The sequence below is a fragment of the Phodopus roborovskii genome, unplaced genomic scaffold (genome assembly GCF_943737965.1).
Source record: "Phodopus roborovskii unplaced genomic scaffold, PHOROB, whole genome shotgun sequence".
NCBI classification, from domain to species: Eukaryota; Metazoa; Chordata; class Mammalia; order Rodentia; family Cricetidae; genus Phodopus; species Phodopus roborovskii.
Genome location: NW_026126603.1, coordinates 7133140 through 7158144, shown reverse-complemented (window position 1 = coordinate 7158144; position 25005 = coordinate 7133140). Strand labels below are relative to the sequence as shown.

Below are 25005 nucleotides of genomic sequence, written 5' to 3'. Positions count from 1 at the left end.
TGGTTAAGTTATATATTTTTTGATCTATTAGGGATTTCCTGGTGATTTTAGTCATTTTGTAATTTATTGCTCATCTTATAACAGGTATTGGTGATATTAGGATGAAAACATTTATACAAGAGGAAATAAAAGTCAAGGGAGCAGGTAATTGACCGATTTATCAGCCTTAGCACACAATGTTTCTGATAACGACATGGTAGCCATGGTGAATTTATTTCTGATTGCTTGAGGGGACAGATTCTATATGCTTTTTTGTACCATAGATGTGCTCGAGAGGGTAAAGGATCGAGCAATCTATCCGTGGACTAAGCGGGACAGCTGGGTTCTGGACTGGCCTTTTGGGGAGAGGGTTCATGCAATGTCTTAAACTGTCCCTCAGGAATGTGTTTGCTATAGCACATGCAAGGCTGAGTTTACTTTCTATTGTTGCTGGTTGGCACCTACTAGGTAATAAGAGGCTTCACAGGAGAATGTCTTTCTAAGTCCTTCACTTGATGATATTTGGAGGTAGACTAAAAAACAAAAACAAAAAAAATTAGTTTGTCCAGATCATTGACCTTAGCAAAGGTGACATTACTAAGCATGAGAGTTAGTTTTAATTGTCAACTTAACAGAGTCTAAGATCACTTGGAAAGGTTGTCTTAGAGGACAGGTGTAGATTAGGTTGGTCTGTGGCCATGCGCTGGAAGGATTTTCTTACTTGTGTTAATTAAGGTGGAGACTCACCTGACTGAGGTAACACCATTGCATGGGCTGGACCCTGGACTGAGCACCGGCAGGCATGCACTATGGGTGTTCTTAGTCCTTGCCTGGGTGTTCTGTGACAGCTGTTCCTGCCGCCTTGACCTCTCTACAGTGATGGGCCATCACCTGGAATTGAGTCAGGTGAACATTTTCTTTCATGAATTGCTTTTCTCAGGGATTTTATCACAACAGAAAGCAAAACTGAGACACCGAGGTTAGAGATTAGAATTCAGATGTGAAAAACACCCATAGCAGCACCCATTTTAAAAAGATTTATTTATTCTTATTTGTATGGGTTTTGTTTGTATGTATGTATTCCATATGTGTGCCTGGTGGTTGTGCATTGCATCTGGAACTGAAGTTACAGACATTTGTGAGTTGCTATATTGATGTTGGGAACTGAGGCCAGCCAGGTTCTCTGGAAGAGCAGCCAGTGCCCTTAACTACTGAGCCACCTGTCCAGTCCCTGAAGGAGCACTCTGAGTATGTTAGTTTTCTGGGACTGCCATAACAGTATCACAAATTGGTGGCTTAACTTTAAACTTAAAAAAAATATGTATTTGTGTCTGTTTGTATGTATATTCATGGGCACATATATATTATAGCATATATGCAGAGGTCAGGACAACTTATGTGTGTTTGTTTCTATGTATATTCATGAGCACACATATGCCATGGCATGTATGCTGAGGTCAGGACAACTTGTATGTGTTTGTGTTTGTATGTATATTCATGGGCACAAATATGCCATGACATGTGTGTAGATCTCAGGACAACTTTCAGTACTTCATTCTCTCCTTCTACCCTGTGGATCTTGGGGATCAAACTCAGATCTCCAGGCTTAGCAGCAAGCTCCTTTACCTGCTGAACCATCCCACCAGTCCAGACTAGTGCTTTAAACAGCAAAAGGAGACCAGTTGCCTTCCAGTTCTAGAAGTTGGACATAAATGGTCAGGGAGTCAGTAGGCCTGTGTGCATTCTGAAGGCCATTGCCTGGGGAGTTTTTTCTAGCTTCTGGAAGCTCTGTGCTTGTATGAGCATATTTACAGCCTTTAAGTGGTGTCTCCCTGAGCATACATGTGCCCCAGTGTCCACAATTCCCGTTTACAGGGACCTCAGTCATCTAGGATCTGAGTGTTGTTCTAGTGACTTCACCTTAACTTGATCATGTGAAAAGCTGTATTCACAGAAGGTCATATTCATGTGCATGGGGGTCGCTTAGTGCCTTAACATCTTTGAACACTTTCAGCCTGTGACATCAGGTATGTACTCCTAGTTTGCACACAGCTTAATTGTTTTTAGTTGCAATGAATTATTTATTTATTTGTGTGTTGGTTTTTCAAACAGGGTTTCCTGCCTGCCGTGGGACTCTCTCTGTGGCTTTGAACTCACAGAGTGAATGCCCTCCCCCCCCCATGCTGGATTAAAGGTGTGAGCCCAGTAACAATGGATTTATTTATTGTGCATACATTGTGTGTGTGTGTGGTAGGGTATGTGTTTCTTGGCCTATGTGTAGAAGTCAGAGGACAGCAGAGTCAATTCTTTTCTTCCACGATGTGGGTTCCAAGATCAAAAGTCAGGGCAGCAGGCTTGGTGGCTCAGTTACCTGCTGTGTCATCTTACTAGCCCCACAGCCAGTTTCAGTGAGTGTAGTGATTATCACCTGCTTAGCAAGGAAAATAACTACGAATTTAGAAGTAAGGGCCTGGGCCTTGGATGCAGTGGAGGTCCCAAGTCTTCACAAGGGCTGTTAAAGTAAGAATCCATAGTTGGGGCCTGGGGCGACACTTGAGGTCCTGAGTTCGGATCCTCAGCACCCACATTAAAGCTGTGGTGGTACATGCTTGTAGTTCTAGTGCGGGGGTGGGGTGGGGTGGGGTGGGATGGGGCAGACATAGGAGGATCTCTAGAATGCTAAAGCACTGGATTGATTTAGTAAGAGACACCCTGCCTCAAAAAGGAAGAAGATGCCCCTTGCCACGCTCTGGCTTCACACCTGCTTGCATGAGTGTGTGAGCATATCTGCACATATATCCACCTCCAACCTGCACAAATCCACAGGTGCTTGAAGCCCGCTAATTAATATGGGCGCAAGAAGCTGACAATCTAAGTAGCTCCTGGAGCACATTCTATGTATTAGAAAGACAACAATGATCTCAAACAGTTAATGTTTTTGTTTGTCGTATACACATTCTAAAATCCTGACAAAATGAAATGTAAAAAATACTGTGTGTTTGATGATCTTTGGTCTTTTGGTAGATTCTGGTAAGTTTTTGACTTTAGAGTAATTTTCATTACCAGAAAAACATTGTTTTTGTTTGCAGTGCTCCTGAGATTTTGTTTTTCAACTTGGCTTTGTCACTCGGTAAGAATGAATGTGTGAGCCATTAAGTTTTTGGAACCTTGGTTGCTGGTGAAATTTGCTGACAAACGTCTGTGTTTCCCATGGCAGCAGGCATATCTTCAGGGCTTCATTCATTCATTCATTCAGTAATCTTGGGGGCTGCTGTGTGCCAGGGTTCGTTCTAGAATTCACTCACTCACCTAAAAGTGATTGACCTAAAGGCACCACAGTATTGCAGTATGACGTGGCTTTGGTGGGGACACTGGCTCTCCTTTCTTGCCTTTGTCAATCAGCTGTGGGATCTTGGGCACACCATTGGGTGTTGCCATTTAAAACTGGGTTCCCAAAATCATAAAACAAAATTTGACTTCACAAATTGTTCTGCAGTTCTTTAGACCAGGCTGGAAGCTTCTCTGCTTTAGTTCCGGCCTTTGAAGACAGTGGTCACGGGACTGGCAGCTTCTTTCTGGCTGAGTACAACAGTGGCAATGAGTCCACCTTCACTGAGCCCACAGCACTCTGATGGGTGTTTTCCTATGTTCTTTGTTGCTTTGTTTTGTTTTTGAGATGGTGTTTCATGCAGTAGACTGGTCTGGATCTCCAGATGCTCTTGCTTCCATCTCCCAATCACCAGGATCACAAGCCTATATAGCATCAAGCCCCGAATTCTTGTGTTCTTGTTTCTCCAAGCAGGTGGGTGTCCACAGAGACATGCCATCTCAAAAACATGTTTTCTTTGATAGTTTGTGGGAAACATCAATATTGTTAAGTAAAGAGACAAAGCTCCGTCTTGGAAGCAGAATTCACAGAAATGCTAACTGAAGTCATAAAGACATTTGGGGTTTCTAGGAGGGGCTTCTGAGTCAGTCCTGGTACTTCCTGGGGTGAGGGTGGGACTGTTGCCTTCTCTTCACTTGGGAAGAAAGCTTGAGTGGAAAGTGTGGAAGAAACTTTTTTCTTTTGTTCCATGTTTGAGATTCTAATTTTGAAAATGCTTTTCATTTCTATTATTGATAAGTACCATCTATCTGATCTTTATTTTTTATTTTATTTCTTTATTTATTTTTTGTTTTTCGAGACAGGGTTTCTCTGTGGCTTTGGAGGCTGTCCTAGAACTAGCTCTTGTAGACCAGGCTGGCCTCGAACTCACAGAGATCCGCTTGCCTCTGCCTCCCGAGTGCTGGGATTAAAGGTGCCTGGCTTCATCTATCTGATCTTAAGGCTGTTGTTCTTCCTCTACATTCATGCCTTTGAGAAGTCATAATTGAGGGACTGCTTTGTGTTCCAAGAGATGGGGACACAGTTACAAATGGAACAAAGATCTGCTTGTTTGAGGAGCTACCTGAAGATATGAGGGCATTAGCCACGTGGGTATTTGGGAGAGAGAGAGGGTCAATGGTCCCATGGCAGAGCTAACATCCTTTAGTCTGAGTGAGTGGTTGAAAATGGGCTCACAGATGTGCAGGTCATAAAGGCTTTAAGATCTGGGAATGTTCCCCCAGGAACTCAAGAAGCCCCTTGGAGACTTCGAGGACAAGAATGCTGGGATATGACATAATCGCAAAGCTTTAGTCTGCTTGCTGGCTCAGAGTCACAACTAGAACAAAACTGCTTCTCTGGCCCTGACAAGGAATGGCAGTGAACGTGTCAGGGTGGTTTGGCAAAAAATGGTGAAGACTGCCAAGACATGGCTTTGTACGGAAGACAGGACCCCCAGAACCTGTAAATGAGAGAGGTGTGTAATAGGAACAGTGAAAGGAAGCAGGAAGGTTTGGTGGGGACTGTAAGCCATTGTGTCGAGATGGTCATTTTGATGGAGGAGCTGTCTGTTTCCTTGGCTATTGAAAGATGTGCCCAGGTCCTTTATCTAAGAACATTGAACCTGCCTTATTATACAGAGTTGGAATTCATTTCAAAGACAAAGCGTGACGTGTTTATTGCTGTTACCTCTTTCCACCGAGGAATTTACATCACACTTTGCAGGCAGTGCTGTGTGTACTTCGGGGTCTGCAGTCTCAGGCCTGGGCTCTTCTCCCAGGCTGCCTCTCAGCTAGACTGGTGACAGGCATCTAGTTGTTTCTACTACCTTGGCAGTTTTAAGTTTTCCTCGTGGTCTGGCTAACAGCTGTCGCGTGCCCTTGGCACCTGTAATCCCCAAGCCTTTGTCCTGGGAACTGATGGGGGCTTTGTCACAGAGGACTCCAAGCCCTGAAAACCCGAAGGGCTCCTCCTTTCAGGCCAGCTTGGTGTGGGGGATATCCTGAGGCTCTCGGGATAGTGGAGACTTTGGCAGGGAAAGCCAGCCCAACTGCAGATGTGCCCACATCATAAAACTGGTGGGGAGGCAGCTCTGGGTGCCTGCCTGCCACAGAAGAAACTTATTAGCTGGCGTGAAATGGCTGGGTGGCTTTTGTCTTCCTGGCACCTCTTCCCTGGCCTTTCTTCTGTGACCCACATTGAGCCCATCAGATCCCGCCCTCTGTCTTCAGTGATAGGCCGAGGGAGGGGAGATGACCGCCAGCAGGCCAATCAGAGGGGGAAAGACCTTTTACTAGTGGATTCCCCCCCCTCCCCTGAAGAGAAAATCCAGACCGCCTGCAGCCAGGTTTTTAGGCTCTTGGGGAAAGTGTCCTGAGAAGAAACATGTAAAGGCAAATGAGAATTCGCCCTGATGGTGCTTGCAAAACCTATCAGATCCCAGCCCCATTGTGGCCCTCGCCGTGCGCGGTACACTGCTCCATGAGAAAAGCTCTTAGAGTCCTGCTTCCTGCTTCCTGGCCGTGGTTCCCCACCACCAGAGCAGTGGGAGTTTACTCACTATGGACATGGGTCTCCAGAACTGCAGTCCTGGAGTGTCTTAAGCCAGTGGGTGTGAGGCGATTGGCAGTGATGCTTACCTTTGATGAATCAGTAGGTAGTATTGTTTTCAAATAGGAAGAACGCGGAATCGAGACGTTTTCTCCCTTTCAGGTTAATTTATTCAACACATACAGCCACCCGCGTATTAGCTTTACTCATAAAAGATGTTTTTTAGGGTTCTTTGCAGAGGAACAAGCCTGCGTGTGGATGATTTTCCAACATCTAGTGCAATTTCCAAAGCTGTGTATATCATTGAAACTAACTGCCCCCCCCCCGCACATTTTTCGAGGGCTCCTGTTTAGCGGTGGCAGCCTTGTGACTTGAATGCTTGTGCAGTCCTGTGGGCTATAAACTATAGGGTTCGACTTTGGGGCCTGAGAATTCTGAGAACTGTTGGGGTAAATCGCTATGAGTGCCCTCAACTCAGCCTGCATGAAGCCCCAGCTAGAGCCTCAGTACCACAAACATCTGCAAACCCAGCACCCAAAATGTGGAGGTTACACAGCAAGTGTTCTACTTTCACTTCTGTGATGATATCCTGACCTAAACAATCCCAGGTCACAAACCATCATCACTGCAGGGAAGTCACAGTGCACCAGCTTGAAGCAGCTGTCAGCCACATCCACAGTCAAGATCACTAATACTTAACTTGCTTTCAGCATGACAAACACAGTTCTGGACCCCTAGGGAATGGCGATGTCCACAGTGGGCTGGTTCTCCCATGTCAACTAGTTTGATTGAGACAACCCTCCATAGGCATGCCCATAGACCAACCCCAGGGAGACAAACTCTTATTGAGACCCTCTTCACAGGTGATTGTGGGTTGTGTCTAGTTGACAAGTAAAACTAATTATCACATTGAGTTTGAGGTCAGCCTGGAATACCTAAGAGCCAGTCTCAGACCAATAAACACCAAAAAAAAAAAAAAAAAAAAAAAAAAAAAACCCAAAATCAACATTTACATTGGCTTTGCCAATAGATTTGTAGTATAGCTCCTTCAACTTTACACATCACTTTTGTATAATGTTTCATGTAAAAACTGGCTGTTTGATTTGCAGCAAGAATTACAGGTACAGTTGATAATGTTGATAGAAATGTGTAACCTTGAAAGGCAGGTCTAGATAGTTACCTCAGATGTATATTAGGTTGGAAGGGGCTTGGTTGTATATTAGGTTGGTAGGTAACAAGTGAACATACCTGTGGAAGAATTAAGAGACCTGCACCGTTGACTCAAATCAACCTCTAATGGTCCTAAGAGGGGATAGATCCATGTGTGTGGACCACTGGTAGGAATGGTATATAGGTAGATTGAGAAACGATGTCTATCAGCCATTGCTTCACCCTAACTCAAAAGTCTGGAAATGAATAGCAGGTTGTATTTGTCCATCTGCTCCCCATTTTTCTGAATGAGGATGTCCTGTGTTGAATGTCAGCCTAATTAAATGCAGCTAATAAAAACTTTTCTAACTTGGAGAAGGTGAGGTGCAGGGGCATTCTCTCCTGAGAGCAGAAGAGTTCTGGGTGTCAGCTTACCTGGTTGCTGCTTGAGAACTAAATTATAGATAAATGTGTTGGGTGGTGAAAGCTTGTCCTGTGGTTCTCAAAGAAGAAATATTCACAATGTGGGAAAAGAAATATATTCGGTGTATTTTCACTTGATAATTGCATTATTTTTATTCTTAATTCTTTGACTTTCTGGTTTTTCACAGTACTCAATATGAAAATGGATGGGAGCCCACAGACAAAAACAATGAATTCTTTAACTAACACACACACACACACACACACACACACACACACACACACACACAAGAAACAGTGCAAAAATGACAGTTTAGACAGAGATTGTTGGAGGAATAACAATGGGAGCAACTTTTTTTTTAAAGGTCAAAAATAATGTGTTTACTAGAGCTATTTGCATTGGCCATTTAGAGGTTTCCCCAGGATGCCTTGGTTAAGAAAGCTGTGAAAGCCACAGGATGCCTTGCCAGGACTTTGTCCTGCTCTGCGATTTCCTAGCTGATTTCATGCTGATTGATGGACAAGAAGATGGAGGTGTCTTGCTGCAGGGACCTTCTCGGATTCCGAGAAGTGAAAGTCAGGAATTACATGTCCTGTACTTGGTGGCATTCAGCAGGTCCCTCTTCTAAACTGCATGGTGGCACACTGTGACATGCCTGTCAGTGGGAGTCTTTCCTCTTGCAGCACAGGGACAGGAGCTCCCTGCAGCTGGCCCAGCACAGTCTCCATGAACCCTTGCTTCACAGCACTCAATGTTAAAAAAGAGGGGAGCCCACAGACAAAGTAACAAATACTAATGAATAATTTACAATTGTAGGGGAAATCTTCATAGTCCTACAAACAAAAAGTGCACTCGATTTTTCTCAATCTCTTTAAATCCTTAGTTATCTTAACTTGTTTTTCTAAAGGCCTCTTGTGCTTCTGATTTGACCTCAAGGATGTAAGAATAATTTTAGCTATGTTTCTTCTCAACTGTCCTCCCTCTCTCTCTCTCTCTCTCTCTCTCTCTCTCTCTCTCTATCTCTATCTCTCTATCTCTGTTGAGGGAATGTGTTTAAATTCTCTAGTTGTTTGAATTGCTCAGACTTCAGAAATGCGATTGTGTGGTTATTGCTCAGAGTTCTGTGGATAGAAGTTTCTTTCCCACCTGGCCCCGCAGCTGTCAGTACCAAATAAACACACAGAGGCTTATATTAATTATAAAATGTTTGGCTGATGGCTCAGGCTTCTTATTGGCTAGCTCTCTCTTAATTATTAACCCATTTCTATTGATCCGTGTATCCCCACGTGGTCTTGGCTTGCCGGTGATGTTCGGGCCTTTTGCTTCCTTGGCAGCTACTCTCCACCTATTACCTTTCTCTAATCCTGTTTGGATTTCCCACCTGACCAAATTCTGCCTGTCAATTGGCTGAAACAGAGAAACATATATTTACAACATACAGAAGGCCATCGCCCACCAAAATTTCCTAGGAGAACAGAACCAATGGAACTTATTACATTGGCTTACATAATACTTCTGGGTAATTTAGCAGTGGCTGTGTTCATACTGGAGAGTCTGAGAATTACTGGATTCTCAGCTGATCAGTGCATGAGGCTTCTGAAGTTCTAGTCTGGTACTGAAGGTCTAGAGGGTGCTGGGAGCATTGAGCATCATGGGTCCATACCAAAAGGCTGAAGAAGCCAGGGTGTGTCACCAGCCAAGAATGGTGGCAGTAGTAGCAGCAACAACGTTGATTTGGTCATCTGCAAGAGTTAAGGTAGGCAGGCAAAATCAGTCCAGCTCTTCCCTCAGACCTCTTTGGTGTTCTCCCTTCAGTCAGTTCTTCCAGAAAATACTTACACAGACCTCCTTCAGAGGTGTATCTACTAAGTTAATTCCAGATCCAATCAGATTAATGACAAAGATTAACCATCCCAGTGATTAATATGATTTGCATATCCCAGTTTTCCATAGTGCAGAGGATCAGGGGTCTCCATGATTGAATCTGCCAAGGTTGGAGGGTTGGAGGCTTGAGAAACACACAGGCATTTAGGGGGTGTATACTACTCAATGAAATTCTTTGTTCACTTGTAACAGTTGGGGGGTCATGTGTTGGCAAAATTGGGAGGATGGCCTTGTGTGGAGATATACTTGGCTCATTTGAGAGTCTTTGATGCCATCTCCCTCTTGGTGAGGTTAATCTGAGTGGATTGCTCTCTTAGCCTCTGGCCCACTCACCTGCTGCACGAGGGACATTCTGCACCTCTGAGGGTGTGGACAGGTTTAGGAAATGTAGCCGTGCTTTTTTTTTTGGCCCTTTGCTACTAGATGTACTAAATTCTTTAGGCAATCAGGTCAACTTCTGTCTGCAATGACAAAAAGAAAATGGAGAGTAAAGTTTAGTAGTAAAGGGTCATCACCTAAGGACAGTCACCTCCAACTAGGGAGTGAACATGGTCTTTATGTAGGATGATTTCTCGTTGATTTCTGATTCAAGCAATAAAAAGATGTCGGAGGGTGTCAGGGAGGGCAGCCAGCCTCTCAAAACTTCCTGCAGAGCCATCCTGGAAGGCCCGTGGCAGGCTGTCTGCTTAGCAGAGAGGCCCTGGGCCAAGTGTCCAGACATATGGGTCCTTCCTACTGCTACCAGCAGTAGGAAGCCATATGGTATTGAGTTAACTGGTTACCCTTAGTGTATCTCATCATCTCAGGAAAATGACAAGATTGGATACCTGACTGTAACTTTTTAGGTTCTCAAAAGCCTAATTTCCTGGATCTTCATAATTGATTCTTAATGAATTGGCTCAGGACCAGTCTCCACCAGTATGGAAACAAAAACCCAAAGCACTTCATTTTGGGTCATGTAATATATGTAATGACCAAAAAAGAGTCATCTAATCTTTACTGTGATGATTCTTAAAGCCTTTGACCTTTTCACTGTTTGTAGTAGAGGTCCCAGGTGAGTTTGTTTTCCTTTTTGTTTGTTTGTTGTTAAGGATGAGGTATTTAATTTGAAATCAAGACAGGTAGTTTGGGAAGGACATAAAATTATCCTCATTGTTGGGTTGATGTTGACTGCTTGAGGTTTAGTAAGAAAATGCCCTCACTCCTGGAAGCCATTGGGGAAATGAGGGTTTTAGGACAGACAGAAAATTTAGATGTCAACTGAGAAAAGGCAAATGTGGCTAATGGCAGGGGATCAGACTGCTTTTGACTGAGGAAATTCAGTTTTAGCAATTTTTTAAAAAGCAAATTTCATTTAATGTTTTACATTTTCTTGATAAGTTAATAAAGGACCTGAGGAAGGAGTTGCAGAACTTTCACCTAGTGAGAGAATTTGTCATTTGTCTTTGAACAGCAGGGGAAGATCAATGTGTTTGCTTGTAGTTCCTTGTGTAGTTACAGTTCCAAAAACAAATGTCTGCCAGGAGGAATTTGGAGCAGTCTCCAAACACTGGTGGGACTCTGCTGGGGACCAGGCTCCCTGCTAGGCTCAAAGTGGGGTATGTATGAGGGGGAGCACAATCCTGCCCCCAAAGGAGCATCTCTTAAAAGGGAAGCTGGCATCTTAAGAGTGATGTGAAGTGTCAACAAAACACTAAAATACCCTGGAATCTGACCTCCAGCTGTCACCTGAAGGGAGTCACTTCCACCCTGTTCTGTGCTTCTGTCCCTGAGGTGGTCTACTTCACCCTTTCAACTTCAGCTGCTGGCCATGAGGCAACCTGAGGGACCAATCCTTTGGCACCACAAGCCACATCCTACAAGTCCAGTGGCCGTGTCCTCCAATGGCTTCGAGTTTTGCTAGCTTCAAGTCCACAGCACATTACTGATCTGCACGTGACATCATCACTGGTTCACAATGTCCTTGCAAGCAGATACCGCACCTCCTCTCTGTTGTGCCCCCAGCACTCACTTGCCCCTTAGAAGCTAGCTAGCTTCTTTGGAAAGCTGGGGTGGAGAAAGTTGTGTTGCAGAGTCCCAATGGTTCATCCCTCGAATACCTAGATCACTCTCCCAGCCTCCACATCCCTTTTATGTTAGTGATGGACCCTGCTACCTTGTCCAAGATTGCAACTTGCCTCCTTTTGATGGCCTGTGATCTTCCTTGTCATATTCTCATTGCAGTTCCCATCCTCCTGCCCATAGCACCGTCTACTAAGTGTAGTCTAACAACATTCTTCCTCTGCTGAAGAGAAAGCTCCAAAAGGCAGGATTGTTACTTTGTTAAATGTTGTTCAGTTTAGAACAGTCTAGAATAATGTCTGGCTCACAGTAATTATTTGTTGAATGAGTGAGCGGGAACGAGACTGATTCTGTGGGACAATTGTAAGAGAAGAACCTTTGGAGCTGGGCGTGAAGGGTGATGGGCAGATTGTGACCATCAGCCTTTCTGGGAAAGGGCTTTCCAGATGGAGGTCACAAAGGTGAAATGTGGTGGCACTCACCAGCATGCCTGGAATAGGAAGTTCCACCTGGCAGGTGTGTGTGGGAGGACCACAGTGGCGGTGGATCAGTATATTAATGGATAGAAAATAGCTTCCGAGAACTCACAGAGACTTAGAGGATAGTCACTACCGTTATGCTCATGGCAAGAAAGCTGGTGACAGAGATCAGAGAGCTGGACACCAGTGCCGTGCATAACCTGGACACACACACCTACTAGCCACTAAAGCAAACCTTACTTGCTGATGAGCTCTGATTTGTAGGGATCACTTTTCTGTTTTCCAAACATGGCCACATGCTTATGGAACTTGAGCTTCATGAACACTGGCCAAGAGAATGTGGCAGGTAGTGTTTACACGCCAGAGGTGCCTTACTGAAAACCGAATTGTGTCTCATTCTGGAGGGAATGGAGCCTGAAACCACCTAGGTGATTCCCCCTGAGATCACTGGGCTAGAACTAGGGGTGGGGTGGGGAGGATGGGGCTCTGCAGGCTGCTCTCCAGTGTTGACATTCACTGGCCAAAGGGTAGCCGTTTGGTGTTTGCAAGCCTTTGGGCTTATTTTGTTCTCCCCATTCAGGGAGAGCAGAGGGGTTTTATCTAGCCACTTCTTTGCTGGTCATATGTTTTCCTCTTCTCTTTGTCTAGTTCAGCTCCTACCGAATCACCACTGGAAAGACAGACTCGCAATATGCTGGTCTTTCCCTGTTTAGCGTGCTCACCTTGAATCAGCACTTGGCTGGCTTTTGTGTGGTTCTTGGGTGGAAGGGAAGAGAGTGCATGCCACCATCCCCTTTTGAGTGTGTCAGAGGAACTGGCCATTCTCTTTGGGAGTAACCTGGTCTTCTTGGTTCCCCCAGATGTTAGTAGGCAGGCCGAAGCTGAGGGAGAATTCAGCGAAGGAGAACACTGGTATGGGAACTCTTCAGAGACTCTGTCAGAGGCATCCTATGGGGAAGTCCAGGAGAACTATACGCTGTCCCTGGAGGACCGGATCCAAGAGCAGTCCACATCCCCCGAAACCTCTCTGGGCAGCGCCACCCCCAGTAGCCACACGCTGGAGCTGGTGGCACTGGATGGTGAGGTTCTTCGAGACTCACTGCAGTGTCAAGACCACCTTTCACCTGGAGTGTCTTCTGTGTGTGACGATGACCCACCTAGTTCCAATAAACCTCTGAGCAGCAACCTGAGGCGGCTGCTGGAAGCCGGGTCCCTTAAACTTGATGCCACAGCCAATGGCAGAGTGGAGTCCCCCGTGAATGTTGGTCCCAGCCTGTCATTCTCCCCACCTTCCCACCATGCCCAGCAACTCAGTGTCCTGGCCAGGAAGCTGGCAGAGAAACAGGATCAGAGTGACCCATACACCCCAAGTAACCGTTTCATATGGAATCAAGGTAAGTGGTTGCCGAACTCAACCACCACCTGTGGCCTATCCCCAGATTCCGCCATCCTCAAACTGAAAGCCGCAGCCAATGCTGTTCTGCAGGACAAGTCCCTGTCCCGGACAGAGGAGAGCCTGAGGTTTGAGTCCTTTTCCTCCCCCTTCAGCTCCCAGTCTGCCAGCTCCACCTTGGCAGCTTTGTCTAAGAAAGTGAGTGAGAGAAGTCTGACCCCGGGTCAGGAGCACCCACCCCCAGCCAGCTCTTTCTTGTCGCTGGCTTCCATGACATCCTCTGCAGCCCTTCTGAAAGAAGTGGCTGCCAGGGCTGCAGGGAGCCTCCTGGCTGAGAAGTCATCCTTATTGCCCGACGACCCTCTACCACTGCCGCCTTCCGAGAAGAAGCCAGAAAAAGTCACCCCGCCGCCGCCGCCACCTCCTCCGTCCTCACAGCCTCAATCCTTGGAATTATTGTTACTTCCGGTTTCCAAGGGAAGAGTCTCCAAGCCCTCCAATTCAGGTAGGGAATCTGGTTCAGCCATGGCGTGGGTTGCTTTGATTGTGGGACTCCCCATCTAAGATGAGGCAGAATCAAAAAGCAAGAACACAACAAAATACTTAAAATGGACAGCATAATAGTCTTTCATGTGTGCGCTGCACAAAGCCCTCACAAATAGCCGTGGTTTTTGAAAAGTAATGAATAATCTTAGCGATGTGCAGAACTCCCTCTCTTTCATGCACCCCTCCCCCATCCCTTACCAAGTTCAGAATAGGTCCATACCAGATACATTTAATGGGGGAGATCAAAGCCTTCTGTCAGAGTGCGAGGCATCAGTGAACACAGAGCGGGAAAACACTGCTTTTGAAATAGTGGACCAGGGGAGGCCATGCTGCCTCTGTCACAAATGGACTTTTGTATAATCAAGTGACTGCTCTGCCCTAATTGATCACAGCACACACCTTTATGCTAGCGTTTTTATTACGTTTTTTGTGGAACTTAAGCTTTGTTCACCTATTCTATTCACCTGTTAATTTCTCGTCAAACAGAATGCAAGAATTTCTTGCAAATGCTTCATTTTGGCCAAGTCCATTCAGATATGAAGAATGCATGTGTGGCAGTGTAAGGTGGTCTTTTCCTAAGACATCACTATCCCACAGAGCCCTGGCACTTGCTCCCACATCCTCTAAGGGAGAGTGTTAGTCACCACTACCATGCTGCCGTGGCAATGCGATTTCATGTACTGGTTTGCTTCCAAGTTGCCTTTGTGATAAATTCCTGTTGCTGGGATGGGGGTAATTTCAGATGTTTCTCAAGGACATCCTGCAAAACTGGAACAGCAAGTAGGCTGTGTCCTGTTCTCGATATACAGATAGCCATTGTGTGTCCTGGCATCTGTCAATCATTTGCAGCTGTATTGGTGAAGTGTGCCTGTGATGGCAGGCCCTCAGTGATCAACATCAATTCGGTTACATGATACATGGCCATTGAAGTTATTCAGTGAGCTAAGTACCATAATTGTAATCACTTTCAGACCTATGTAGGGTCAGCAGGTTGGCTCTGTAGATAAAGGTGCCTGCCACCAACCAGACCACCTGAGTTTAATCCCGGGAACACACATAATGAAAGTAGAGTACAACTCTTGATAGTTGTCCTCTGACCTCCATGCATACAGCATACATATGGTCACATACACATATACATGCATATACACATACACGAATGCACGCATGCACACACACACCAGTAAGGGTAAAACAAACAATGGCAGCAACAGCAACTTTTGCAAATGAGTTAGGCATGGTGACCTGTCTCCCCATCATTCAGAAAGATCTAAGGTTTGGAACCAGACAAAGTAAGACCTTGTCTACAAACAAAAAGCCCGCTGAACAGCAGAACAGACCTAGGGAAATGAGAAACTGTGACTCCCACTCAAGTGAGGCAAGCAGTCCACTCCTGAGTTTCTGACCAGTCCTTTAAGTAACTAAATGCTTATTTATTCTGGGTTTCTCTTCTCCTAACTCCTCACCTTCCTTATGATGAAGGGGGAAATGTCCAAAACGAGGAAGAGCAGGGGGGTGGGGCTGGGTAATTTTCCAATGGGATTTAAATAACTTCTGAGTCATTTGGTTTAGGGAGGCAAGACTATATGTAAAATGCAGTCATATCAACATCTCCTGTCTGTGAGGCAGTAGGTTTCTGAGTTATGTGTATGTTATACACCAGTCTGGGCATCGATTACTTGGAGAAGTGTAGACACAATGAGGAGTGAACGGTAGTTAGTCGATGGGGTTTGGAAAGAAATGACTGATACAGCCAGTCTCCTGAAGGCACATGTCCCTTCATTATTTTAAAGTGGTCTTGCCTATAAAAGGCAAAACTTGTGAAAGAAAACGTTTTCTCTCAGATGACAGATGGATTTAGAAATGAGAAAGAAGTCATGATTATCCAGTACAAAGCTGGCCTTTTGTTTGTTTTGCTGTGGGATGTGGCCATGAGGACAGAAGATGCTCTCCCTTTTTGGTTTACATGTGACAAGCCTTGCCGACATCTCTATGGGCTTTTTACTAGAATTTCATGAGGGAGACCTGTAAGAGGTGTTACTATTTCAATCAGTGCAGGTTTAGACATTCCATTGGAGAGGTAAAGGCAGAAGGATCAGAAGTCCAAGGTCATCCTTGGCTACATAATGGACTCGAGGTTAGCTTGGACTACATGAGACCCTATATCAGGGACAAAAATAAAGAAAAAGTACCCCCAAACTAACACATAACCACTCTATGCCCTGAGCTCTGCAAAGAGACCACAAAACCAAAGACCACCCAGATTTCAAGAAGGATTTTTTTTAAAAGCTATTTCTCAAAATGTTACAAAAAGGGCATATAAAGTTGTCTCTGGAGTTCCAAAGAGCTATGAGCTAAGGAAACTGATGCTGTCTCAAGTAATTTAGACACCAGACATGGCTTTGACCTTCCTTAGGTCAAGGGAGTCCAAATCATGAAAAAATGGTGTCTTTTAGGTCTGGTTTTTTTTTTTTTTGTGAGCAGGGTTCTGTTGTTGCCAGGTCATGGTGTGTTGAATTCCTTGAGAGTCCAACACTCGGTAGCCTCTCTGCCCCTCCAGAGAGATGTGACACTTGAGGGGGAGGTTTCTTTCATGTGACCTGTAAACCCAGCACATGCTACATGGCTCCTCTGAAAGGGGACACGCTAGAGGGAAGATGATGTTCGTTTGCTATAAAGATAAATGTCACACATTGACTCAATTCTCTTTGAAGTCCCTGTTCTCTTGCAGCTCAGAATAAAATAAGTGATTTTGATTTTCAAGACAAAATTTCTTGTAGAAAGCCAATGGGAGTTCCAGGATGATAGGCTCCTGCTTAAAGAAATAACAGGTAGAGATTCAGAGAGAGGGTCTCCAAATCATCATCTTGTACTGACTAATATTTACATAGACTTCAAGGCAACCTGGCCCCAAGAAACTCACAGCTAAGGTTCAATCCATAAGGATTTTCTGGGCTACTGTTTCTTTTTTGTCTTTATTGGGGTGTTATTAAAATTATTGCAGATGCTTACAAAGTCCAAGGGAACAGATGACCTCTCCCCACCTTTCCATTAGAACTGCAGTTGTTACGGCCTCAATCCAGAGTAGTTACATATGCAGACTTTCTTAGGAAACTCAATTTTTAACAAGGATAAAAATCTGTTTCTGTTCTCAAATGTTTTCAGAGAGATTTAAATGTAGCATGGCTGTAGATATCAGACTTCTTAGTTGTATTCAATGCTTGTTAAAACATGAATTGATAATGTCACATACATAACAGTCTTGTTAGCTATTTCCACCCCCACCTCTTGTTCGCTGAAATGGCATTTGAGAGACATGCCCAAGATTTAAAGTCTGAGCTGGGGGTGTATTGAGGTTGGTAGAGTGCCTAACTACATGCATGAAGCCTGGGGTTTGACCCCCTGCCCCATATGAACTGTAAATCCAGCACTCTAAAAGCGGAGGCCGGAGGGTCAGAAGTTCAAAGTCTTCTTCAGCTGTATAACAAGTCCGCAGGCAACTGGAGCTACAGGAGATCCTGCCTCACAACAAATCAACCTCAAATGAATAGAGATTTTTAAAACTCTATATATTGTTAGAAAGGAAGCTTCATCATACACACATAGTCACCAGTCAAGTTCATAGGTCTAAAGTGTTGGTAATAATGTGATGCACATGGATTATATACATCCATGGTCTACTGGGTCTATGAGTACCATTATGTACATGGTGAGGGCTTTGTTCACATTTACACAATTGTGAATTATCTTGACTGCCAGCACATTCTAGCATAGGCTCTAACCAGAAGTGCTTGATTTCAAAGCCTACAAAAACCTTGAATTTGTTTTAATGATACCTGAAATAATAAAACCTTCCATTATTGATTAGTTATTATTATTTAGCTCTGTGAAGTTCTGTTTTTATTGCTTTGTGGGTTGATAATGTTGACAATAGGGCAGAACACCAAACTGGACATTAAGAGGTGGGCTCTGATCTCAGCCCTGCCTCTAGGTAGCTGGACTTCAAGCCCCCACCCACCCACCCATTCTATTTTATCATCTGCTTAACGTTGTCCTAGGATCCCATCCTGTTGTTACAGCCCTTGTCTATACTTACTGCTAATTTTCTAACTCTCTCTACTAGTTCTCTAACAAGCCGCCTTCTCCTTGCTCCTCTTCCTTTTTAAGTATGTCTTCTTTCCTCCCAGAGCTTCCTGTCAAACCTCCAGTGAGAATGTTGTTTCTGCTTTGTGTAGAACCTTCTCTTGTGATAGTTCAGTGTGTGTCATTCGACTTTGCCGGTGATGTAGGTTTCATATAAACTGCTTTAAGGTGGCTTTTGGGAGTAGCTGAGGTGTAAGCGCGTGAGCACAGATCTGCTAACACCCATCCATTCATGCAGGACCCTTTCTGGTCAAACCGTGTGAGAGTCCTGGACTTGTGGCTGCATGCTGGCCCCATCAGGGCTTACCTGCAGCCTGCCCATCGCCCCTCTGTTTCCAGCACTCATTCATTCACTTCTCACAACTGTCTCTGCCCAGCCCTTTGCACTTAGCATCATTACTGTCCAGCACCATTACCGAGTCATGTGTTGAAGTTGGCACCGTGGAGCTTTGGCGGCTCCACAGAAGGTTGCCCCAGCCACATCCCCCCCTTCCCCTTCCTCTCCCCCTTCCTCTTCCCTCTCCCATCTGTATTTAATCATCTAAAGCTTGTCTACACTGAGCCGCACAGTGGGCTCCTTGTCCTTATTTCCTCAGGGCTCAAGGCACAGGTCCTGGGTTAGGCCAGGTTCCGAGCTGTGTATTCACAGCTGTTATTTGCATCTTCTCTGAGGGTGGGCTTTCTACCTGGGAAGGGTGTGGCTATAGTCCACTATCATTGTTAACAATACAACCTATCACTACTAAGTTCTTCTGTTGACTGAAGTTGTCTTCTGTCTTACTGTTGTTGTCTGTAAAGTGAGCGTGTTTTCTCAAATGGAGCACATTAGTCGTTCTCTGTCCGGCTGGATCGGTTAACATCAGGTGAAATGTAGTTTTGTTTGCAGTGATATATTTGAGGAGACTTGTTTGCTAGGCAGTTGCAAACTAGACAAAATCATGAGCATTGTGGTCTTGGTGCTACCAGAATATGTAGTTCATCCTGGGGAAGTGACTGGATTTTCCCAGGCTTTAAACCTGATAGAAAGTTACAGCAAATAGTCTGGCATATGAAAGAAACTGCATTCCTCCTCCCCATGTCTTGTCATTAACAGCATTGCATACACATGGGATGTGTCCTAAAATGTGAATTTCTTCCTTGAATAAATAAAAAATGGAAATGTCACCAGGAGCTGATTACTGGCGCAGTCTAAAAATCACTCGGTGCATTCTGGTGACTTTTTTTTCATTTGGCTTCTGTCTTCCTTTCCTTTCACTACAGCTGAAAATTCCAGAGAGCTGGGGAGATGGTTCAGTTAAAGAGCTTGTTGCACAAGCGTAGGGACCTGAATTTGTTCCCTCAGAACCCACATAAAAGTATGTACCTTTGTAATCCCAGTGCCAGGGAGGCTAAGAGGCAGATCCCACAGATTCACTGTCAGTCACTCTGTTGACTGGGCTAGATCCAGGTTCAGGGGAAAGTCCTAGTCTAAGAAAATAAGGCAGAGAATGACTACGGGAAACACCTGACTTTGACATGTGGCCCCCATAAGCACACTCACACACTACTGCACACACACATACAGACACACAAAATTCCAAATAGATGCGAGTGTAATTATTTCTCAGTCAGTGTTTTTTCGTTATATTTTTCCTAGTCTATCCAAGAACACTGTAATTTGTTCATGATTCATATGTATTTTGGTACTAATTAAAACTAAGGCAGCATAGTTTCAAGATGAAATAAATGGATTTATGTGGAGTATTAATATACAGGCCTTATTATATTTATGCATTATTTATATATGGAATCAACTGAGTTTCTACATGCTGAGGCTACCTAATGGATGGTACCAGAAAGACTGTGGAGTAAGCAAATGTGTTGCATGCAGTACACTTGAAACTATAGAGTTAAGATGGTAGCTGGGGAGGTGACAGAGACCAGAAGAGCTGTTTATCACGTAGCCAGACAGGTGCTAGGGGATCTGCAATCTGGCAATGTTGGTGGTGCCTTCCTCTGGTGTGCCATGAAGTCGCTGGCCTGTGGAGGAAGCCTCAGTTTTTCTTTCTTTCCTTTGCTCATTCTGTAAACTTAGTTTCTGATTTCAATGGTGGGAAACACTACCATAAGATAGGGACCAGTCACAGCCTGTTTGTACATGTCCTGTATATTACTCTGAAGTCCTTCTGACCCAGAATAGACACCATTATCATTTTCTCCATCCACTGTAAGACAACAATCTCACCCAGAGGCCCGGTCCAGGCCTTCCTCTACAATCTGTTGTTCAATATGCAGGCTTCTGGGGACCAAGATATCGGTATGAAGGAAACAGTGATGGAGAGAAAAGGGAGGTGCAAAATTGAGGATAGGGTGAGATCAGCACAGTCACACAGATGGAGGGAGCTCTGGGCTTTCATGAGTATGGGCCTGTCCCAGGTGCATCATCCAGTGTGCACACCTGCTGCCATTCAGCACAGCCGACATTTACTTTCCAATGTTGAAGGCATCTCTTCAGTTAGAGAATGCCGTTTCTAGTTTCTTGGTTAAGCCCACGGGTCTCACTCATACCTGTGTGAGCAAGGCTGCATTTTTCGCATCTCCTAACCTTATTTGAGAGCCTTTCTTGTTCCATCCCTTTTAAGTGGCTCTTGGCACGTAGAAACAGAGTTGACTCGATGAATAAATAATGAGATTATCTTAAAGTATGCACTTGGGAATGCTTCCTTTAAAAATTACAGAAGTAATGTTTATATTTAAAAGTTCAAATGGTACAGAAGGATGGAATGGGAACACATGTGTCCCCCAACATGTGCTCTGACTCCTTTCTCTTAGTCACAGTTCTACTGTTTTTTTGTTTTGTTTTTTGTTTTTTGTTTTTTTTGTTTTTTTTCTGTTTAGAGGTATCTGGAGTGAGTCTAGAACATTCTCATGCAGTAAAAAGATATCAGGTTTTCTTTGTTGTTGTTCGCTTCGTGTAATAATGTTTTTCTTCCCTCCTCCCCATTTTCTTTCTTGCTCTGGTCTTTCAAAGCAGAGAAAAGATTGTATTGTACCTACAATAGGGAAGGACCGTTGCAGCGTACTAGGAGCCAACTTCCTCTCTGGTTCCCTTTCTGAGTTCAGAAGTGTCTCTTACCAGAGTGTAGTTTACACAGGGTCCCAATAAATTTCACACCTGCCATTTTTTAAATCCCTTTTTGTTTTGTTTTTAATCATAATTCCTTCCCATTCGTGTGTGTGTGTGTGTGTGTGTGTGTGTGTGTGTGTGTGTGTGTGTGTGTGTGTGGTACACGCACAGGTACACATACTAAAACCATGTGGGAATGCATATCAAAACCAGACAGAGGTCTCTGATGCATGCCTTCTGATATGCCATCTCTGAATTATTGTCAGAAAAATGTAATCAAGTCTCAAACTAGCAGTTTATCAGAAATATAAGAAGTAATAATAATTTCAAAAAGCCAAACATACTGTGGTGATGCAATCAGCCATAGAGCATGGGGGATTCCTCAGGATAAATGTTCCAGTTTCTTTCCACATGAATGCAGAGAATGAAAGGGCCTCAGACTGTAAAGTTCTTGCCTCGTAAGTTCGAGGACCCAAGCTAGGATCCAGCACTTGTGTAAAAGTGGTAGTGAACACCTATAATCTCATTGCTGGGAAAGCAGAGGTAGGAGGATCCCTGAAGCTCACTTGCTGGTCAGCCAGGACAGTAAGTTTCAAGTAAATAAAAGGAAATCAGGGGTGTATTTCAATGGCAGAGGAGGCCTAGGTTCAACTCCAACCCCCCCATTCCCCAAGACAGACACACATGCAAACACAGACAAACAGACATGTGGGCAAGCACACATTCACACAGCCTTCAACTGCACCAATTTTTACTCCCCACACTCCCAAATTGTAGAGCTTAGTTGAGGGGTGGGAAATTCAGCACTAGTATCTCAGAGACACTTCCTTGTGGGGATGGTGTAGGAGACAGATTGGAGCTGCACATAGAGGAAGCAATTAATTTGTTTGCTTCCCTGAAAATTGGGAGTGTTTGTCATGGCCTGGTGTGTTCCTTCCTACAGTAGGTAGCCAGGCCCTGCACAGATCAGAGAAAGTCAGTACACATTGATGGAGGCAAGCAAAGGGACAGACATAAGAGGATTAAAAAAACAGAAAGAAAGAAAAAGAAAAGAGATAAAAGAAAGAGAAAGAAAGAAAGAGAGACAGAGACAGAGACAGAGACAGAGAGAGCTGACCCGAGGACCCCCTGATGGCTAAATTGGCAGCCGCCTCTGTCTGCACCAGCCACAGCTAAACAAGCCAGCAGTAGGACGCTGAGATTTGTCTCCACTGGGGGCCAGTGTGTGAGGTTTCTGCTAGTTGTTTGGTTTTCTGTGTGGAACAGTGCATTATTCTCTGTCCCTTGCGATCGCCTTTATTTCTCACTCATTTCCAAGTGGGAATTCAGACAGACTCAGGCTTCTCTGGCTGTGTGTGCTTTGGGGGCCCGGCTCAGCTCCTCTGCAGATGTCCTGTGAGCATATGACAGCCTTTGAGAGTGAGGCTGTCACAGGCTGGATGACCAGCAGTGGCCAGATGGAACCCTAGCTGAACGTGGGTTTCTCCCTAAAGAAAAGTGGCCTTAAAACTTTCCCCATGGTTATAATTGCCAGAGGGGTTGACACCGGAATCATTTTTTTTAATGCTTTTTAATATAGTGATAGATGTATTTTACCATCAGATGCAATGTGCCTTTTTGTTTTCTTTAATATTCCCATTTTTTTTCTTCCTTCTTCCAAGCCCCAGAAGAAGAGAGCGGGAAGCCTTTCCAATGTCCAATATGTGGTTTGGTCATAAAAAGGAAGAGTTACTGGAAGCGGCATATGGTGATTCACACAGGCCTAAAAAGTCACCAATGTCCGCTCTGTCCATTCCGGTGTGCTCGCAAGGACAATCTCAAATCCCACATGAAGGTAAGCCATTTGTGGATGGGATGGCGGGCTGCTTCCTATTACCCACTGCCCAGGCTTCTTACCAACAGGGGGCACTGTGGTGGAACAGGCCCAAGAATGCTAGCAATGGGTTGTGAGGAGAATGGAGAGGGCCTTCCTCAGGAAGGACCTAGGTCTTAGGATCAGGTTCTCAAGACTATTGGTGTTTGAAGTAGCATCCAAGGACGTCATCATCATCTTCTTTTTATTTATTTATTTATTTGTTTGTTTGTTTGTTTGTTTGTTTTTGAGACAAGGTTTCTCTGTGTAACCCTGGCTGCCCTAGAATTACTCTGTAGACTACACTGGCCTCAAACTTAGATCTTCCTGCCTCTGCCTCCCGAATGCTTTGATTAAAGGTGTGTGCCACCACTGCCTAGTCTGCATCATTTTCAGAGTCTTATTAAAAACAGTTGTGGGGACTGGGGAGGGCTCAGCAGTTAAGCACTTGATAAGTTAGCGTGAGAATAGTTCTAATTTCCAGAAACCATTGTAAGTGGTGGGCAGGGTGTAACTCATTCTTTGAAATCCCACCCTTGAAGGGGGAGACAGGATTCCTTACAGCAAGCTGGATAGGTAAGACCAGCCATATCAGCTAGCTCTGCTTTGGTTGAAAAACCTTGCTTCTATCCTGACCTCAATCTGTGTCTTCCACACTTGCACATGTGCACCCAAACACATGAAAATATGCATACACACATGGGCACCACACACATGAAAATGGGAAAAGGAGGCTGGAGAGATAGCTCAGCGGTTAAGAGCATTGACTTTTCTTCTATAGGACCGGGGTTTGATTCCCACCACCTACATGGCAGCTCACAACTGTCTCAACTCCTGTTCCAAGGGATCCGACACCCTCATATAGACATTCATGCAGGCAAAACACCAGTGTACATAAAATAAAAATAAATAAATTAAAAAAAAAAGAAAACAGAAAATAGAAGGAAACAACACAAACCATTTGGGAAGCTCATATCTGCCATACTCCTTTAGAGAACCCACTAGAATGAATCCATATTCAGAAATGAGTAACCTGGCAATATAGAAATAGCTCTTTTTCTATTGAGCTTTTGTTTTAGCTTCAGGGGTGGGAAACTAATGAAGTCAGGAGAGTTTGAAGTTTTGAATTTAACAAAGACCTGAATTGAAATCCTCCCAGTTCTGTGCTATCCAAACAGGCTTGAGCAAGTCACTGTCAGACTCTCAGTTTTCCCTTCTATGAAATGGGAAGGCACAGATGCAGGACCCATCCTTAGTGTTACAGGAGATAGCAGTAGCAAAGCGGCTGACCTAAGGTGCTCAAAATCATCATCTGGCATCTTCACGTATGATGACCCTCATTGGCTTAGACATGACATCATGGATAAAGTGTCTCTTCTCCCAGGACAAGTCTAATGGATATTTGCTAATGTCGTGATCTTGCTTTTGAGTCTTTCTGTATAGATCAGTAATTGCTTTTCAGAACTGTAGCCCTAGAAAGTGCAGTCACACAACATTTCTATTCACTAGTAAGTAGCTTAGAAGATTAAAAAAAAAAAGTAAATCCATGATGAATTTATTTTCTATCATTTGCCTTTTTCTCCTAGGGTCAGTGCCTAGCGGCTAGCCCTTCATCTTCAGAATTCATTTAAGTAGGAGTTCTGGGTGATGAATTTTACAGAGGCTATTTGGTTATTACCTTAGCCTTCCTCACCCCGTCTCCTCTTCCCTAGGTAAAACCTCACACTTTCAACCTGTAGTTGAGACTTCAAAAGGAACTTGCTTTAGTGGCTGGGTTCTAAGCTGTGCTTAGAAATAAGGTCTGGTGAATTTCAAGCTTCAGTGAGCAGAAAACTTGCATCTACCCTGACACCTTGTAAACTTGGTTTCAGCTCAGGGTCACTTAAAACAACCTATTTATAAACCCATGGAAGAAAGGCTGGATTTCAATAGCATGGACTGCTGACCCTGACGCTCCAGGGAGATGAGCTGCTGCCTTGATGACAGAGGCAGACGGCCATGACAGTGCTGGAGATGAGAGCCGCCTGGGCTCGCCGGGTCGTGGGGTTCTGAGTGCTTTCAGAACAAATCAA

At 44.5% G+C, this 25005-nt stretch overlaps 1 protein-coding gene across 8 annotated transcripts in view; it reads left to right on the top strand.

Moving 5' to 3' along the window:
* Window positions 1–25005, top strand: part of Znf827 (zinc finger protein 827) — a 166111-nt gene that overhangs the window by 20075 nt on the left and 121031 nt on the right. For all 8 annotated transcript variants that reach the window (XM_051205795.1, XM_051205794.1, XM_051205796.1 and 5 more), the window contains exons 2-3: window positions 12754–13791; window positions 22743–22915. In XM_051205795.1, coding sequence (XP_051061752.1) covers window positions 12754–13791; window positions 22743–22915 — 1211 coding nt within the window. The remainder of the gene's footprint in view (window positions 1–12753; window positions 13792–22742; window positions 22916–25005) is intronic.